This window comes from Mytilus edulis, chromosome 4 (genome assembly GCF_963676685.1).
Source record: "Mytilus edulis chromosome 4, xbMytEdul2.2, whole genome shotgun sequence".
In the NCBI taxonomy this organism is placed as follows: Eukaryota; Metazoa; Mollusca; class Bivalvia; order Mytilida; family Mytilidae; genus Mytilus; species Mytilus edulis.
In genome coordinates this window covers 11,525,020-11,545,120 of record NC_092347.1, presented here as the reverse complement: position 1 = coordinate 11,545,120, position 20,101 = coordinate 11,525,020, and the positions used below count along the sequence as shown (strand labels likewise).

The window sequence follows — 20,101 nt, the reverse complement described above, 5'->3', positions numbered from 1 at the left end:
TTTTACTTTTATTAATGATTGAACAATTTCCTTTTTTTTTTTTGTATATCGTAGTTAGTGCCCCTTGAAAGGATACACACATATTCCATTTGCATCTCTCTGTTGTGTGATTCAAGGTGAACAATGCCAACATGAAGACAAATATGTCACAGATAATACCAGATAGACTTGTGCTCGGCTGTATGTTTCTGAAATTACTTGAAATCATAAATTAAATAAATGTTGAATGATTACAGCTTCGTTCATTCTTCTTTGTAACTCTTGTAAGAAGCCTACGAATTAGAGTCATGCCCGAAAACGAAAGACATAATTTATCTACACCACCAAATATCACAATGCAATGATCGCTTCTCTCCCTTCCCACGTAAAGTTACATACAAAGATTTCGATGACATTAAAAGGTAAAGATGTCAAAGGATATAACAGAAGAAGCAGTAAAAAGTTTGAAAGCGAAGGTGTATGCTTGTGCAAGAGATGGTATGGCTATCAGTATTTTCGCCATGCTGTGGAATTCAGACAAAACAATTATTCACGAAGTTCTTAATCACGTCACTGAAGAAAACGAACAGAAAACTACACCATTAATTATTGCGGCTAGAAATGGGTCCGAAAAAGTAGTATCTATATTATTGTCAAACTTCAATGTAGATATAGAACAAACAGGCACTGTCAAATTCGAAAATTACACTATCGATAAAGCTACAGCTCTTTGGTGCGCTGCAGGGGCTGGTCATTTTGGAATTATTAAATTACTGATCCAAAACGGTGCCGATGTTAATCACCCAACTAAAACGAATTCAACACCTTTACGAGCTGCATGCTTTGATGGAAGATTAGAGATTGTCAAGTACTTAGTCGAACATAAGGCAGACATCAGTCTCCCAAATACTTACCGTAATACTTGTCTCATGATAGCGTCCTACAAAGGTCACATTGAGGTAGTGAAGTATTTGTTGGAAAAGAAGGGTAATCCAAACACTGTTGCTCATTGTGGTGCAACAGCTTTACACTTTGCTGCTGAATGTGGCCATGTCAGTATTGTGAAAGAACTTATAAACTATAGGGCAAAACAAATTGAAAATGATCATAAAATGACTCCATTGTTAGTTGCTGCCGAGGCTGGAAAATTTGAGGTTGTTGACTATATGGTTTCTTTACCTAGTTGCACTAAAAAAGACAAAATTGATGCTTTAGAACTATTAGGAGCTTTTTATGCAAATGACAAAATTGAATATGACCTAAACAAAGCTGTCCAATACTTTGAAGAAGCTATGCATGTGCGATATAGTGATCCAGATAACATTATTTATAAAGAATATTGTCCACCTGTCCCTGCATATGAGAATGTTAAGGAATGTCAAACTTTAGAAGATTTACAGAAAATCAAAGGACATCGTAATGCAATTCACATGCAGGCTCTAACTGTCAAAGAAAGAATCCTTGGTGAAGACAATCCTGAAGTTGCTAGTGCTTTGATATATCGTGGGGCAGTCTACGCAGATAGTGCTAGGTTTAGTCGATGTATTGAGTTGTGGTTTCATGCATTGAAACTGCGTCAGAAGAATAAGAGTTCTGTTTCGAAAGATTTATTGAGATTTGCTCAAGTGTTCTCTCAAATGATTCATGTTGGAGAAAAATTAGCAATAGCAGTTGTGGCTCAGGTTTTTGAAAAGGCTGTAGATGAACTTGTTTTTGATTCAGAGAAGTTAGTATTAGATGTGGAAAATGTAACAGCAAAAGAATTGTTTCAAATTAATATTCACACATCTTTATATCTTTTAGTTATTGCTCTTCACTGTGATCATTCAGAAGAAGAATTAGAAAAACTCAAGGCCTTGACTTACAAATTTGTCAAACTTAATCCTCTATTAGAAAACAACTATACTCCACTTCATATGGCAGTAGATTCCGCAACCATGGTGGATGACTTTCATGTTGAAGAAGTAGTATCTTTTCCTAATGGACTGTTGACTGAACTTTTTATGCAATGTGGAGCTTGTCCAAATGTCATTGACTGTCAGAAAAACACTCCATTGCATATAATTGTCCGACACAATGATCCTGATACACTAAGCCAGTGTATGCTTAGTCTAATAAAGAATGGTGCTCATACAGATATGTGTAATCTTGAGAAGAAAACACCATTAGAATGCTCAAAATCTGATGTGGCATGTTCAATAATGAGGAACAACAGTGAAATTTCTCTCAAGTGCATTGCTGCAAGGTGTATTCAGAAAAATATGGTTCCGTTCAAGGATTTAGTGCCAGATTTTTTGGAAGAATTTATAGCTATGCATTAATTAAAACTATCAAGATTTTAACCAAATTTATCCGAGGAATGTATATACTAAATGACTAAATGTACCTGATATATTTAAAACCAAACATTTAAAAAAGAAAACATTGTCAAATTATTAAATAATGGATCAGACAATTCAACCTCTAAATTTTATAAATTGGAACTGATTAAAATAATTAATTACATGTACATAAGACAAATGTAAGATTCAAGTTCAGTTGTAAAAAAGATTTGTATTATTACAAATGAAAAAAAATTCTTTCATTGAACTTACATGTACATCATTTGTACATGTATAACCATGCTTTTGCAAATGGGGGAGGGGAAGTTTATAAACCCTGTGTTTTTGCAGCTGTGCTTTGATTTTTTACCTTTTTCAACTTAGATTTGGTATTACATTTGTACATGTATCTCACTTTATTAATTATGTATGCATTATTTTATAATTGTAAGTGTGAACTCTGTATACATTTGTACGTATTTGATTTTGATTTTGATTTAATTTAAAAACCAGAATAATGTTCTGTAAATTAAACTACCCGGTACATTGTTTATCAAAAAAGTTTTTTACTGATTATTGCATATATACATTGAGCATAGTTTCCATATTTTTTGTAGAACCAATTTTAAATTGTAAATTTTCTTTCCAAATTAATTAGCTTTTATATAGATTGTACTAAATGTACTAGTAATTGTGTACATGATAACATTTTTGTACATGGTATATTTATAAAAAAGTATGTGCCATACACAAATGTAATGTTTAGTTTACAACCATTGTTTGTTTTGTTATGTTTGTCATCTGTCACTCATCATGATTATTTACAAAAAAAATGTTTTGAGAGAGATCAACTTTATTTTCCATTTACCAATTATTTGAATTCAAACTATTTATTTGACTAGTACTGTTATGGCCGATTGCATGGCGTGTCTATGTAAAGGTAATGTCTATTCTTTGGTTAGCTTGCTTGCTAGCTGAACTGTGAAATCATTATTAGGTAAGGTATACTACTCTCCTTTCGAAGTACAATGTGGCATAGTCCTACATACAGATATACAATGTTTGTATATTGGTTATCTGTCAGACTAGTCTACTCTTCAACATGTTAAAGAAGGGTAGTTTAGTACCTAATCTTAAAATGACTTCATGATATTACCTATACCTACAAACTCAATGGAATGGGCTGTAAGAATAAACATGTACATGTATATCACTAACATTGTTTATCATCTACTGTTTTCATGCTTTTACAACAATAGTTCTCTTTTATTAAGCATGTTAAGATAGAGAATTTAAACAAGGATCTGATCTTCCAGAAGCACGATAAGACATGTCCCTTTGTGTTACATAAACTGAATAAAATACAGTTTACATATTGCAATTTAAAAAAAACCCTGTTTGTTCCATTAAAGTTTATTTGGAGATCTGTGTGAAGTCATAATTCACTGTGTACTTTTTTTTAGTGTATCAGTACCTTATTTGGTGTGGAAATAAAAAATAAAAAAATTAAATGAAACTATGAAAATTAGACCTAAAAAATGATATGTGTTTCCACTATACATCGTAGCTAAACACAATTACTGGTAGAGTTGGCATAATGTTGGTACTAGGCAAATATTTTCTTTTCCTTTTTCATGAAGTTGTCAACTGGTTTCAACAGGGGAAACTCTCTGATTGAAGAACTGTTTGTAAAAGAATGACTTAAAAATCTTTAGGTTAGACATTACAAACTTGGATAGGAGAAACACATGTATTTATCATGCATAAGCAGATTAGTAACAATTCATCAAAATTCTCTGAGAAATACATTATTATGATTGCATATGTTCTTATAAGAGTATCTTCTTTTTTTTTTTACTTTACAGGTATTTTGCACTAAAGCCTTAAAGGGATTTATATTTTCTGCTGTTTTGTTTTATTTCAATTTTATATCTTTGGATCATGAATTTCAAATTAATGAAGCAAATTATATTAACTGTTTGTCAGTAAGTTATTAGAAAATATTGGATTTCTTCCTGTGTCCAATTTTTTTTTTTATTATAGAAACAGATTGGTACATATACAAATCAGGGTTCATTATGAAATTTACATGTAAGAATGATGGAGTTGTCTCTCTTTGTCCAAATCTAGATACTTTTAATAAAAAAATACATTATAAATGTTGACATATATTTTGTTTAGTGATAAAGTTAAAAAGTTTATATACAAAAAAGTAACAATCAGTACAATTTTTTCTAATGAACCAAATTACAATTATTCTCTTAGTTTATTGTAAAGTTTGTTTATTGTGTTATGAATAATTACATTGTAATTAAGTTGACCTTCAAAAGGCACCTGAATTGTTGATAAAATTATCTGTATCTACATAAATCATTTCATCTCCTTATAGTTTTAAGGAGTATTTTGACAAGTGATACTTTACAGAGTTAAGTGAAATTCATGTAACATTTGTAATGAGTCATTTTACTATATGTTGTCTTCCTTATTTGCCTGAACATTAATGTAATGTCAGTTAATTATTTGTTTACTAAGATGATTGTTGAGATTTCAACAGTGCAATCATGATCAAAACCCTATTGTTATTGGCTTGATGTTGTTATCCATGTTTCATTGTATGTATGTAGCCATATTTCAGTCCTAGGCCTCCTCTGTATCTTTGTTGGTAAACACCAGATTGTAGTGAAGGGTCCCTTCTTTAGATCATAGCCATGCCAATGTCATGCAATTTATTGATATTGTATACTTTTTAAATATTAATTTCTTAACCAATTTGTTTGTATATCATTGTACATGTATGCAATAATACAGGTTAGTACTTGTCACACTAAATATATCATTTGAAAATATATTAGTTGCAAAAAGTAATGCATGCATATTGTACATGAAACTGATGAATATACTTGTCTACCAACCAGACTTGGATTTATAGAGGGGCCCAGGCCCCCCCCCCAACCCTCCTTTTCTTGGAAAAACAAATGGTTGATTACATAGGGAATCACTGAAGCATGACCCCCTCTAAGGCAGTCACTGGGCACCGACTTATAAAAATTTCTGGATCCGCTGTTTGTCCGAAATAAAAGTTAATTGCTTCATTTTTCAGTTGAGTTATAGAATGGAATGTAAACATGGTAAATGAATAAGTTATTAATTTCATAGTCATCATTTTATTGTTTTGTCCTGGATTGACCTGAAATATTTGCCGCTGCTAAGCATGCTTTTATTTAGTGTATCATTGTTAATTAAGAGCTCAAAGCTTAAAATGTTTTTATTGTGATTGTAAATTGTATGATATTCTGTTAATCTGTGAAATTGTAATTTATTGAATAAGTGTCTATAAATACAAGTTTTTTATCTACTATGTGTTTGTTTGTAATCTTTATATAACTCATTTACACAATAATCATGATAATGATATCATACTGACTTCACAGCATTCAAGTCAATATTTGAAATTAATAAGTGAATTATAAGGCCTCTTATCATAGATGTTTTAGGGGCGTACAATAGTGAAATCAACAACTAATTCCAGGGAACACTCAGCTATGACAACCATTGTCAAGGTTCTTAACTTGTGACAGGCACATTAGTATGTGGAAGAGTTGAACGGTGGTATTCTGTTTTTAGTTTGTTTTCTAGCTTTGTCTACTTTTAATGTTAAGTCATCTCAGTCTTTTAAAGAGTAGGCAATATTAATGATAGACAGCCAGTGATTTCTCCTGACCATGATCCAATACTCCTGTTAAGATATTTCCTTCTGCATGACAGGTCAAATATATTTGGTTTATATTGAATACATTAATCTTCAATATTAAAGAACAATAGCAACAACCAACTTCTCTGAAAAATAGACATACAAACATTTGCATGAATTGTGTTAAATTTTTCTTTAGGTCCTTTTATAACTTGTTGAGCGGGATAGGATTTGATCATTGTCAAAGGCTGTACAGTGACCTATACTAGTTGATTACCTTTTACAGAGGGGGATTTAGGGGGGGGGGGGGCAGGGCCCCCCCTTTTTGGGAAAATAATTGGTTGCTTATATAGGGAATCACTGAAGCGTGACTGGAGTGGACCCCCTCTTAGGTCAGTCAGTGGGCCCCTACTTATGAAAATTTCTGGATCTGCCACTGTTTTAAATCATTTGATGTCGGTGTGAAAGTGTCTCTGACATTGCAATCATACCTCATTTTCTTATTTTAATGAACAACCTTCAACTCATTGTCCAGATCATCTTAATATTACTTTTAGTACAGATTGTGGTTGATATAATGTGTAAACCAGTTTTACATGCTCACAAACCTCCCCTTTTCCTATCAAGACAAAATCATGGAACTAAAGTTATAACAAGAGTGCACACGCTGAAATGTCTCGCCTTCTATACTAATCATTGATATTATGTTGATAGTCCTAAGTAAAAAGCTAAGCTTTATAACAACTGTACCATAAACCTAACATTAACCAAAATAACTAAACAAAGACCAATGAACCTTGAAAATGAGGTCAAGGTCAGATGAACCATGCCAGGCAGACATGTACAGCTAACAATGCTTCTATACAACATATATAGTTGACCTATTACTTGTAGTTTAAGAAAAATAGACCAAAACACAAAAACTTAACACTGTGCAATGAACCGTGAAAGTGAGGTCACGGTCAAATAAAACCTGCGCGACTGACATAAATATCATAAAATATTTCCATACACCAAATATAGTTGACCTATGGCATATAGTATTAGATAAAAAGACCAAAACTCAAAAACTTAACTTTGACCACTGAACCATGAAAATGAGGTCAAGGTCACATGACATCTGCCCGCTAGACATGTACACCTTACAATCATTCCATACAACAAATATAGTAGACCTATTGCATATAGTATGAGAACAACAGACCAAAACACAAAAATTTAACTATAACCACTGAACCATGAAAATGAGGTCAAGGTCACATGACACCTGCCAGTTGGACATGTACACCTTACAGTCCTTCAATACACTGAATATACTAGCCCTATTGCTTATAGTATCTGAGATATGGACTTGACCACCAAAACTTAACCTTGTTCACTGATCCATGAAATGAGGTCGAGGTCAAGTGAAAACTGTCTGACAGACATGAGGACCTTGCAAGGTACGCACATATCAAATATAGTTATCCTATTACTTATAATAAGAGAGAATTCAACATTTTCAAGTGGTCACTGAACCATGAAAATGAGGTCAAGGACATTGGACATGTGACTGACGGAAACTTCGTAACATGAGGCATCTATATACAAAGTATGAAGCATCCAGGTCTTCCACCTTCTAAAATATAAAGCTTTTAAGAAGTTAGCTAACGCCGCCGCCGCCGGATCACTATCCCTATGTCGAGCTTTCTGCAACAAAAGTTGCAGCCTCGACAAAAAACAATAACTTAGTAAGTTTAAGGAATGAAAATGATAGTTATGGATTTTGGCTTTTGCAATATATAAATATTGTTAATTGTCTTATGTTATGTTATTGCATTATACACAGGAGTGCACACAGAGTTGTCTGGTCAGCTTTACTAATCATGATTAAATCATGTTTGTTGCCTTTAAATCAAGTTTTAATACAATAAACCATGAAGTCTTTAACATTGATTAATCAACCATGAACATTAGGGCAAGGTTTGATCTTCTAATGACATGTACTACATCCATATAGCCCCCTCAGTAGTCCAGTAGTAGATTGCTAGCCTCCAGTTGTTGTAATTAGTAAAACTCAGTTAAAATTGGTATGTGCTGGTTGTAGCTTGGCATATCAAGTCTAGTATAAAGCAGGGTGTATATTAACCTGTTCTTGTCATGAATATGTATTTAATTCGCTGCTGGACAGTTACAGCCATCCATTCATCCATCAAGCATGCCATTAGTCAGAGATTACTCTGATGTCCAACGGAGTTATCTCGGACTAGCATGCTACACACCAAATATAGTTGAACCCATTGCTTTTTTAAGCTTAGACACAGACCAAACTATGAAAACTGAACCTGGACCAATGAATCATGAAATTGGGGATCAAGGCAAGATAAAACCTGTCAGACAAAAGGAGATAAAACCTGTCAGACAAGCCTACTGTAGAAAGTATCTGAAAAAAGGACCCAACTAAAATAAAATTTAACATGGTAAGATGAATATCACTACACTATTTTATTGACCAATTGCTTATAGTATCTGAGAAATAGACCTCATCTAGGAAACTGAACCATCATCACTTACCCATCAAAGGAGGTCCAGGTAAAGTGAACACACATGTAGACCAAAATATGTACATTGACTGTTCTTATACAAAAGATATATATCTCCATTACATGATATAATTTTATAGACATCTTTAAGTAGATTTTGTTATAATAAAGGACATGACCACTTGAAAGATAATTGCTTTAACTAGGAGATAGTTTACTTTTCGTCAGGACTTATTTGTGACTTATTTGTGTGTTTTTTTTATAAACCAATTCAAACTGTGTAACTTTTTTTTCTTTTTCTCCAAATGTGTATTTCAGATTTTTTAAACAAGTCTCTTTAGTAGAACATATGAAACTATAGAAACTGTCTTGTGCATAAAAACTGTTATAATAAATTGGATGTATTAAACTCAAATACAGGTTAGTTATTCATTATATTTTTTAATGTTAACAGCCTGATAATGTCACTTGATAAAGCCTTGATTCCTTTTCTTTACCACTAAAGGGTTTTGAACATCCTATATAGATTTGCCCTGTTGGTGTAAAGGCAAGGCAGTATGGATGGATTCTTTTCATAACCTTGGTATCATAATGAAATAAAAGTTTCCCTGTAGAATTTAAAATATGAAACACCTCTGTGCTTACATCCACTACAATAACATTGTCTCTGGGTGTTGTCACTATTCTAACTGGTGTGAATGGTATATCCCTGTTGATATTTGTATGCCCTGTATATATATTGATTATATCACCTCCTTGTCCTAACACCACAACTCTTCCTCGTTCACTGTCCACTTCACTATCTGCCACATGTATGTTCCCATTATTGCTACTGGCAATACTCTGTGGATAGGTAAAGATAGGTTGGTCCTGTTGATCATGTTCATACACTGTCTCGTGGTCTCCATTCTCATTCATCACAAACACGGCTCTACTACCTAGTTCATCATCATTGCCTCCTACCACTACTTTATTACCACTGGTAATGTGGACGGCAGTACAAACAAAAGGGTTCACATTATACATAGTGTCTGTCAATTCACCAGTGATACTATTGAGTTGTTTTAGAGTTGATTCTCCTTCTATACACAGCAGAATTTCATTAGATGGAAGTATCCCCATACCATAGATATTGATGTTGAAAGAAGATACTATGTTTAGATTATTTCCTTCAGATTTTACTTTCACTAACTTTTCATCTGTATCACAATTCATCCAAATTGCCCTGTCAGAACATGGAATGATATCTGTTACAACAGAAAGTTCAGTCTGATATTCTGAAATAATTTGGAGTGCAACACCTAATGTAACTTGACCGACTTCATTTTGTAGGATTCCAACATTAGACTGAGTGATCTCCCCTGGAACAAATTTTGGAATGGAATTGTATGATGATTTGGTTCTTGGTATGGGTATATATAGTGAATTCTCAAGTTGGACAACTTCCTGAAAGAACTTAGCAATATCTGTTGCCTTAATAAAATTTTCTATTTCATTGTTCTTGTCCTCTACCTGTTTCATAGATTTTAAAATGACATCAAGATCAGTGTCAATTGAATGCATTGTTGTTTTTTGATATTCACTTACTTCATGTTTTATCGCATCTATGTGTTTGTCAACTACTTGTTTTAAAGCATTCCCATGATTTTCAATGTTTTGTATAACCTCGGTGTACTTTTCATTTTCTCCAGACTTACATTGTTCTAAAAGTTCTTTCTTTGTTGCCAGCTTAGCTATGTTGGTTTGAATTTTACTTTGTCCTCCCTCTAGCTTCTCTATTTTCATATTGAATCCCTCACTGATTTCAATTAAATCATGTCCTTTGTGAATTTTAGAAATGCATATTGGACAAACTAGACTGTCACAGTTTGTACAGAAGCGACAGTACAATTGTCCAAAGTGATCTGTGCATTTGATGTTCAAAAACTCCACGTCCTCAGAATGTACACCTATTTGCTTAATGTCAATTATCTTATGATTTTGAGAGTTTATAATTTTTGAATGTTTTCTATCCTTACAGTTTGTACACAATAATAATCCACAGTCTTCACATTTCCATTTTATTGTTTCATTTTCACACAAGTTACATTTTACTGGTACTTGACATTTTCTAAATGATTGAGAGGACGCCATTTTGATAGATCTAGTTTGTTTAACAATGATGATGGAAGTTTTTAACAACTATGACTGGTAAAACATCCCTCTCACAGTCAGGTTTTATTATGTATTCTTCTTCCTGGTATATAACTAGGGACATCCTGATCGTGTTGTAGATAATTACGATGGTTTTATACAATAATAAGGAAAAAACTTCAAACTTTAATGACTGACAAAGTTTTATATTTCTTAGAACAGACCAAATTACTTGGAACTTTTTAAAATAGATTATTATATTAATATTATTTGTCATACAGTGTGCAATTGCCCTAATACGACAACTTATCGGTCAACAAAATTCATATCGGGTGAGGCGAATATGAATTTTATTTACCCGATAAATTTAGTATTAGGACAATTGAACACTGTGTAACGAATTTATCCTGATTTTGTTATATTACGTATTATTATATTCAAATTCAATTTTAGGACAATATCAACCAAACATGATAAAGATATTTAATCTAAAACTGAGAAAAATTTTAAATATTAGGACTATAAAGCAACTAAAATTTTATTATTTTTATTAGGTCAATGGTATAAGGGAGATAATTCCAATTGACTTGATAAAAATTTGTACTGAAATTTATTAGGACAATATCAGCCATTAAATTGCAAGAACTTACTCTAAATCAGAATAATTGTGTTTATTAATTTGAATATAATAATATGTAACATAACAAAATCAGGATAAATTTGTTACACAGTGTTCAATTATCCTAATACTAAATTTATCGGGTAAATAAAATTCATATTCGCCTCACCCGATATGAATTTTCTGGATCCACCACTGCTTAACTATAAAATATTTTATATACAATAGATATACAAAGTTAATCTTTTAATTGTTAACCCAGTCAATCTATGCAAAAAATACTTTACTTGAATCTTTTTTAAGTTTTCAGTTTCACTTGTTTTTTTTTCTATTAGAAAACTAGTTTCTGTGTCCTTTTAAATTTGTTTTCTTACAAAACATTGCCTGTTAACCTCATACATCAATAAAAATGCAACAGAAACTTCTTGAATGTTTTGTTCTAGTATTTCATCATAGTTGTCAAAAAGTCTATCAAGATAATAGTATAATAGTACTGGAAACTGATGATTTGGGGTTAAAATCATCTTTTTAAATTAAATTCAATGAATGAAAACTAGGAAATTTTAAACATTATGTCATGAATGGAGCAACATTTTGTATCACAATGTTTATCTTTTTGGAACATCACAATCATGAAGGAATAAGGAAACAGAAATAAGTCCATAAGCTAGTAATTTGAGGTAAAAAATAGATTTTTATCATCTTTATCATGAAATCTCTGAGAGCAGGAAGCTGGAAAAATTTGTCAATGTAAATTTATAAATTGAAACCTAACAATTCTTATTGTATTAGATTACCAACATAATATAATGTCAAGAAATAATTATTTTAGCCACAAATTATCATAAAATCTATGAAAACAGGAAACTATAAAATATGACAATTAATATGAAATTAACAAGATAAGTTAGTCAATATTACCCAAAATGTCAACGGAAAAAGTTAAGATATTAAAAATCTTTCATGACATAATCATTTCTAAATTCTCTAAGTCAATAATTCTTTTAAAAAAATAATCTATAACTGGCTAACCCGAATAATTCAGTCCCTCCCCGTAATCAATCTCCTATTTGCGAGGGCCTGAATTCCTAACACGATAAAAACTGTTCACGAATCCTGGATTTTGATTGGTGCCCTGTAGAAGAGGTGACTAATCAGCAATCAGCTCAATTTTATCGAGATAGGTAAATCCCAAACTAATTCTAAATGGTTGATTGAAGATTTTTCATTGTCTATGCATTCAGGCTTTAATGTAGTAATCGTAGATCAGCGGAATATAACGACTGAATTATTCTGGTTAATAACTGACAAATTAAACAAAATAAATGTTTAGTTGCTAGTTCTTCATTATTTGGTCCCTGGTAGAAAGTTGTCTCATTGGTAATTGCACCACATATAAATATTTTTGAACTGTAAAAAAGTAATATATTTGAGGGGGAGGACAGGGGGGTACCCTTCTCCCTTCTCCCATCCCTCTTCTCCTTTCTCCTACCCCCGTTCTCCTTTCTCCCATTAGAATAAAACATCTCCTTTTGAGATAAATTTTAAAAAAATCTCCTTTCTCCAACTTTTTCTCCTTTCTCCCAGCCTTCCTCTCCTTTCTCCTACCCCCTTTCTCCTTTCTCCTACCCCCTTTCTCCCTGTCTCCCTTACCCCTGTCCTCCCCCTCATATTTCAGTAAATTTGTAAAATCCCTGGTCAAAATTAAAATCAGTGATTTTATAAATAAGGTATAAGTTCAGAATTCAGTGATTATACATAGCTCCTGAAATTTCAGTGATTTTACAAATAAACTGTAAAATTTAATCAGCTCAGAAGTTTAAGTTAGCTCAGAAGTTGTTTGATCTCAAACATAGCCTCAATCTTTGTACTCATACTATTTCAAAATAAATTGTTCACACAGAAATATGTCACCCATGTATTACCTTGTCACAAACTTTAACTGTTGTGGACAGAGCAAGCTGCACAATTGTCTTACTTCTGTCATTTTTGTCAAAGACTAGGAAAAAATGTCTGTACCTAACCCATCATTTCAGATTTCACACATTGATTAAAAAAGCAGATTCTTTTTTTTTTAATTGTGTAATGAGTTTTCTGATTATGTAAATTATTGCGAATCAAATGAAAGTTTTCCACAGAGTTGTCTGCTCTTGACCAGGGTATTTAAACTTTTGTCTATTCTCTTGTCCTATTTACCAACCCTGCAAGGGCTGTATAGCCAGTCAAGGTCGTTAAAAACTTCCATTTGTTGTTGTCCTATTGCATTAATACAGTACCTATTGTTCTCTGTGCAGTTTTTTTCACTGGGATCTTTAATTTCTTCTAGAAAAAATTTATCACTCATTGATTAATTTGTCTGACCAAAAAATTATGAAATTTTTGTTGTGGTTCAGTTATAGAATACATTTATTAGATATCAAGACCTTAATTTAAACATAATAATTTCACGTTCTTATTTATCAAATACACAAAAAAAAGGCAAATTTTAATAGGTCAAATATTAAAAATTTAATCGAAACTAATAAAATGTATTATTGATATTGAAAAAATACAACACCACATGTAGTTTTGTGGGTCCTTATTTAGTATTTGTACATGTATTTTCATCATTGACAGTTAATTTTTTTGTTCAGGTGAATTAATCAGTGAGTGATGGATTATTCTTGAAAAAAAATCTCCACAGAGAACAAAAGCTATTGTATTTATTTGATGGGACAAAAGAACTTACAAAAGTTTAAATTGACAGGTAACTTGCAGGTGAATCTGTGGAAAAGTATCATTGGGTTCACAATAATGAACACATGAGTTGTAATGTATACCATAAATCTATTGGAATTTGATGCAACTGTCATACAAGTGAGAGGTTTAGCTAGCTATAAAACCTAGTTAATCCACCATTTTCTACATAAGAAAATGTCTGGACCAAGTCAGGAATATGACAGTTGTTTACCATTCGTTTGAAGTGTTTGGGTTTTTGATTTTACCTTTAATCTAAGGGACTTTCTGTTTTGAATTTTCCTCCGAGTTCAGTATTTTTGTGATTTTATTTTAATTGGTAGTAGGAGGTATTAAAAGTTTATAAAATCACTTTTAATTTTGGAAAACACAGAAATAACATTAAACATAGTCAAATCACATTCATCATTTTACTTTTTATCTGACAACACATTCATTCAAATCACAGTTAATCAAAAATATCAAAACACACAAAATATTCATCGATCTGTCAATTAAAAAATATGTATTTATGTACATATATGAGAGTATCAAATCAACAGTTAAAATATCAACAATGTTCTTCTTTCCACAATAACATTGACCTGCAATGCATTTTGATATTGGAAAGTTTCAATATAAGGAATACAAATATTTTTTTAAGTTTTGTAAATTGCTACATTCTCTTTCATCTTTCACTTATGTCAATTTGGTATATTAAACTTCAGAATATTTACAACATTCCTCATTATGGAAGTTTTTATAATTAAACAAACCTTTTTTTTGTTGAGACTATCCGCTGTGTACTTGAATAAAACATTGTTTGTACCTAACATGAAATAACATGGGGTTCATATAACATTTCAATACACTGTGAAATCATCGTTAGCATGGTGTTTAAGCATACTTCATTCATTTGGCAACTCTTTGAATGATTTCAGCAAGCAGTTGAAAATCAACATCAACACTCTATTCCTAACAAACAAATAAATAAACAACAGACCACCACCATTGTTAATATTGCTGACTTCAATTTAAGATACTCAACAAATGTTGGGATTAAATCAGTTTTGAGAGAATTTAACTATTCTATACTGTCTTAATCTGTAGTTGAAAAGGGCAATCGTTTAAATCAAAAAAAATTAAAAAAAAACAAAAAATTACAGTAAAAATAGAACAAGAAAAATTCTTTCAATAACATCAATTGTAATAAAAAAAAAGATTGAAAAACACCATCAGCAAAAACCAACTTTCATTACCTAGAGATAATTGACAAAAGTGAAATAAGTTTTTCATACATGTAATTTGTTTAAAAGAATTTACATTTGAATATTTTGACACCATTCCTTCAAATTTTTCTCCCAAATTTAGTTCATGTATAATAGTCAAATCAAATAAAATATCAAATCCCTTACAATGTAAATGATTCTTGAACTGAAATAAATGAAAAATTCAAGGATTTAGTTTCACTAAGGAACCCAAATATGATTAAAAAACTTAATTCAAAACAAACAGTCACTCACAAAAATAACATGCATAACAATAAATTACACGTACTCTCATCACAAAAAAAAATGGAAATTAAAATTCAATTACAAACACAATATATGAAATTATAAAATTACAAATTTAACAAATCAAGTCAATAATAAAGTTGGTCTAAATAGAATAAGACTTGTATAACCATTCTTAAAAATGAAATGTATATAAAGTTGGTCTGCCTTGTCATAGTTCATTTTCCATGGCTTTATTAGGGAGATGTGGTCCATCATAATGTAATTTTTATCAAATATGGTTAAAAAAATCTATTATTATTCAGAAATGTATAAAACTGTATTTAACACTTTCAATAATTGATAAGACATACATAACTGATTTTGTATTTCAGTTGGAAGATGCATTGAGTATTCTTATAATAGGTATATATGAACATATGAATAAATAATCAGCCAAAATAAGAACCGAAAGTTTCTGATCCCCAACAAAATTAAATCTTTGGTTGTCTTGCTTGCTAGCTGAAACGTAAAGTCATTATTAGGTTAGGTAAACTGCCCTCCTTTAAGAGTAGACTAGCCTGATAGATAACCAATCTATATGTCTGTAAGACTAGGCTACTTCAAAAGGGGGTAGTACACCTCACCTCATGACAACTACACTGTTCAGCTAGCAAGCAAGCTAACCAAATATATTACCTTTACCTACACACTCAATGCAACTGGGTGTAATCAATTTACAGTAGAAAAGATATTATTAGTACTTTTCACAATAATATAGGAGTCCTCAGAATAAAAAATAACAAATTAGATTTCTTAAGTAGCACATATTTTTCATATAATAACTTCTTCATCAGAGAGATGATCATTGTCAGCGTTCCTGGCCAACATATAATTGTCCATATCTATAGACCGACAGTTACTGATGGCGTATCTAAGTTTCTCTGCTAACATCTCTTTACTGGAATATATAGGTAGCTTAAGCTGGAAGAAACAAGTCTGGGCTGTTGGTAAACCTTCTGGTCCCTGCAACAACAAAAAATATCAATACTGTGGATTCATAATAAATAAGGTACTTGGATTTTTGTTGGTACGGATGACCCATGAAATCAAATGTTCAACAAAGGACAAATTTTATATAGGCATGTATGCAAGACAAAACCAAGAAATTAAATTTCTACAAATATGCAAGTTTTCCTTAATCCATGAAAATCGGTACCCATGAAAATAAATATCAACAGTATATGGTGGATTCATTATATTTGTTGAGAAACAATTTCATGGATTTTGTAGTTCCAAAGTTAATGGCAAATTTAAGTCTTCAACAGAATGCAATATTCAGTAGACATGATGAAAAATGCTAAAACAATGAAATAGAACACATACAAAAAGACAATTTTTCTCAATCTACAAAAATCTGTTTCCAAGGTAATAAACTATTCAACAGTATTCAACATACAAAATCAATAATTAATTGTCGCCAGAATTATAAAATGAGTTAACTTTGAAGATAGGAGTTCTATGTCAATACATAAATATTTTATATATCAGCAAAACTTTTTTTTCTCAAAATACAGAAAAAATTACAAAGCCTACACTTTTCTTACCCTATCTGACATCATAATTTGAAATCTTTGTGAAATGTCTGCAGGATTGGCAGGAAGTCTGGTTCTACCAGACACAAATCTTAGGAACTGAATTCTCTCGTCATTGGAAAACGACTCTAAAACTTCCCAGAACCAAGTAATGATATCTAACTTCTCATCTATACCTCTGTATCTAGAGAAGGAAAACAACAGTTCAATGCATAAATGTTATATGTATCTCAGTCAGACTCAACAGTCATACTTAGGATGGACGACTATTTAACAAGCTATGTAATGTATTTGAATTTGATGTATGTGGATGAGAATATGTCCTACCATTGTAAAAGAAGGAAATACTTTTAAAATTAGAATTTTTACATGCATCTTTCAATGCAGCTTTTGAAGAATGGGCAAAAATGTAATATTAATTATTGGGATTTCAGGAATTCTGCTTACAGATATATATTTAAGATATCAGAATGCTAGGTTTTATTATAGCGATAATAACCAAGTTGCGTTATTTGCATTAATAAAAACCATGCAAACATTTTTGAATTTACAGTAATTTATTTACCTTGTGACTTTTCTGAGTACATCCACACTCATTTCCTCCATACCACAGACCAGCTGTTCCAGATTTTTGGGTGTTAACAAAGTAAGTAGAGGTACAGGTATTATCCAGGACATACCTTCCCTTACAGCTGCAGCCTGTTACATAATAAATCAATAGAAGTTATATTTATAACGATCAATTAGATTTTTTGTCCTCAACTTTAATTGTTTGACAGATATTTACTATGTATTTTAACAATTCTACCTCAGAGATGCACATAGTATGAATTGAGTTAATTAAAAAAATACAGGATTTAAAAAAAAAATTAAATTATTTTTGGGACCATTTTAACAGATCTTGATATCAAGTTGAAAAACTTTTTTGAATTCATTCTTAGAGATGTTGTATAAATAAACATACCCGGGACCTAGACAAGGCACTTTGAAACGTTATGCAATGAAAATTTCTAGAATTGCCATGATAGATAATTACCTATTTTCAAAGTGCATCCCTGTATACCATGTATGATTTGACTGAATAGCCCTTAAATACATTTATACTTTTTAAATCTAACATTTCTGTTGACTCTGCAGTAAAAAAAATATCAAGTGTGTGGATCAGAAAAATAATGAAGTTGATGAAAGAGGGGCAAAAGTTGAATCATTTCTAACAACTGGAAGGATAGTGCTGTCTCTAGCTCGGTTGACTTCAAATTTCCCGTGAGTCAGTTTTCCTGTGGTCCTTTATGTATTTTTTTCTTACAAAAAAAATTGAATTCAAAGCCGGAATTGTATCCTTTGGTCTGTCAAACTTTCAGTAGTCTAAATATGGGTATCTTGAAATATTTCTCTGGTCCGTCTGACTTGGAGATAACAAGAGTCTTCTTACATTTTTTCTTTTCATTTCACAACTGAAATATATCCTTTAAAATATTATACCTGCTGATTCATTTCCCTAAGTCTGTAATTAAAGACAGATTCCACATATTCCTTCCTGTTATTGAATGTCAGCTGTATAGTCCTACCACCTGGTATTACTGGGACTAGCTGTCCTGTAACACTTTGTCCTTCAAACGAATCTAGTGGGATAAACTGAAAAATACAAATTCATTTATAATAAATTGTTAAATTAAATGTTAATTGTGTATGGCTAGATATTTTCTCATAGAAATTAATAAATTTATAAACATATACTAAAACTCCTAAATTTATATTAAAGAGTATTTTTAGAATTTGCACATATTTGCCTTGAAGGGTAGATCTCTTTTGGTATATGTTTAAATTGAATTAATGCAGTTGTAGTTTTGGTGTCTATTGTATCATAATTGTTTTATTAAAAATAATTGAAATTGAAGAAACCAAGTAATCTTTAATATAAAAATATTTTGTTTTGTTTACCTCATGGAAGTTTGTTTCGTTGACTCCACTTTCATGGATATCAATAATCCCTTTCAAACTCTGAATATAGATGTGGTCCACCTAAAAATAGAATAAACATAGGATATAAATATGTGGCCTTCATTTCTTTCAGATCTTTATTTATACATGCATACATTAATTTAAATATTTACAACTAAAAAGAATACACAAGCAAAAATTGCTCACTTCAAATGCACATGAAATTCATGTAAACATTTTCATGTGAGATTCAACTAAAATGGGCTTATACATCTAACTCCCATAACAAAAATTCACATGAATTTCACAATAAAAAAAATGTAAATCTGCCTGATTTTGATTATGATTAAATTTGATTTATTTAGATGCTACTTAAATTACATAATTTTAAAAATTCACGTCAATTTCAATAAAAATAATCATGTGATTTTATGTATGTCCATGTTAAACTCACATGAATTTCACATATAAGCTTGTTTAAGGTGAAATTCAAATGAATTTACATTCACATGAAATCAATATTATTGAAATTTCCATGTGTACTTGCATTGTTTTATAAGTTTTGAATTTCAAGTTGCAATTCCTTTGGACACTACCAGGATATCTTAAGATGATAAAAAAAAATATGCTTCTTTTTTCCAGTTTTCTCATCTTATATATATATCCACTAAGGAATTATAAAATACAAGGTTTTCACTTTTATGTTTGTACAGCCATGCTTACTGATTTGAAATAGGTATATTTTGCGCCTGTCCCTAGTCAGGAGCCTCTGGCCTTTGTTAGTTTTGTATTATTATTTTAACTTTTAGTTTCTTGTGTACAATTTGGAGTTTAGTATGGTGTTCACTATCACTGAACTAGTATATATTTGTTCAGGGGCCAGTTGAAGGACGCATCCGTGTGCGAGAATTTCTTGTTGCATTGAAGACCTGTTGGTGACCTTCTGCTGTTGTCTGCTCTATGGTTGGGTTGTTGTCTCTTTGGCACATTCCCCATTTCCATTCTCAATTTTATTTTATATCCAACTCTCTATGATTAACTGAAACAAGCCTGATAGAAAGTCTTAAAACAAGTTTACTTTTATTTGTTTAC

The 20,101-nt window shown here is 31.3% G+C and overlaps 3 protein-coding genes across 3 annotated transcripts in view; 1 reads left to right on the top strand and 2 right to left on the bottom strand.

The window, feature by feature from the left end:
• The first annotated feature begins 249 nt into the window (after window positions 1-249).
• Window positions 250-5,635, top strand: LOC139518948 (protein fem-1 homolog B-like). Its single transcript, XM_071310643.1, has one exon. It carries the CDS (start codon window positions 408-410, stop codon window positions 2,298-2,300), a length of 1,893 nt encoding a protein of 630 aa, XP_071166744.1. The 5' UTR covers window positions 250-407; the 3' UTR covers window positions 2,301-5,635.
• A 3,313-nt stretch (window positions 5,636-8,948) lies between these two features.
• LOC139518949 (uncharacterized) lies at window positions 8,949-10,885 on the bottom strand. The gene has a single exon (XM_071310644.1). The coding sequence runs from the start codon at window positions 10,644-10,646 to the stop codon at window positions 8,961-8,963; it is 1,686 nt and encodes a 561-aa protein (XP_071166745.1). The 5' UTR covers window positions 10,647-10,885; the 3' UTR covers window positions 8,949-8,960.
• A 3,512-nt stretch (window positions 10,886-14,397) lies between these two features.
• Window positions 14,398-20,101, bottom strand: part of LOC139518947 (probable E3 ubiquitin-protein ligase HERC1) — a 91,508-nt gene continuing 85,804 nt past the window's right edge. The window contains exons 74-78 of the mRNA XM_071310642.1: window positions 19,010-19,090; window positions 18,551-18,703; window positions 17,634-17,767; window positions 17,081-17,252; window positions 14,398-16,499 (exon numbers count right to left, since the gene is read on the bottom strand). Coding sequence (XP_071166743.1) covers window positions 16,308-16,499; window positions 17,081-17,252; window positions 17,634-17,767; window positions 18,551-18,703; window positions 19,010-19,090 — 732 coding nt within the window. The 3' untranslated portion in view covers window positions 14,398-16,307. The remainder of the gene's footprint in view (window positions 16,500-17,080; window positions 17,253-17,633; window positions 17,768-18,550; window positions 18,704-19,009; window positions 19,091-20,101) is intronic.

Excerpts from the sequence above, each read along its gene's own strand:
- LOC139518948 (XM_071310643.1), top strand. The coding sequence starts at position 408 with ATGTCAAAGGATATAACAGAAGAAGCAGTAAAAAGTTTGAAAGCGAAG.
- LOC139518949 (XM_071310644.1), bottom strand. The coding sequence starts at position 10,646 with ATGGCGTCCTCTCAATCATTTAGAAAATGTCAAGTACCAGTAAAATGT.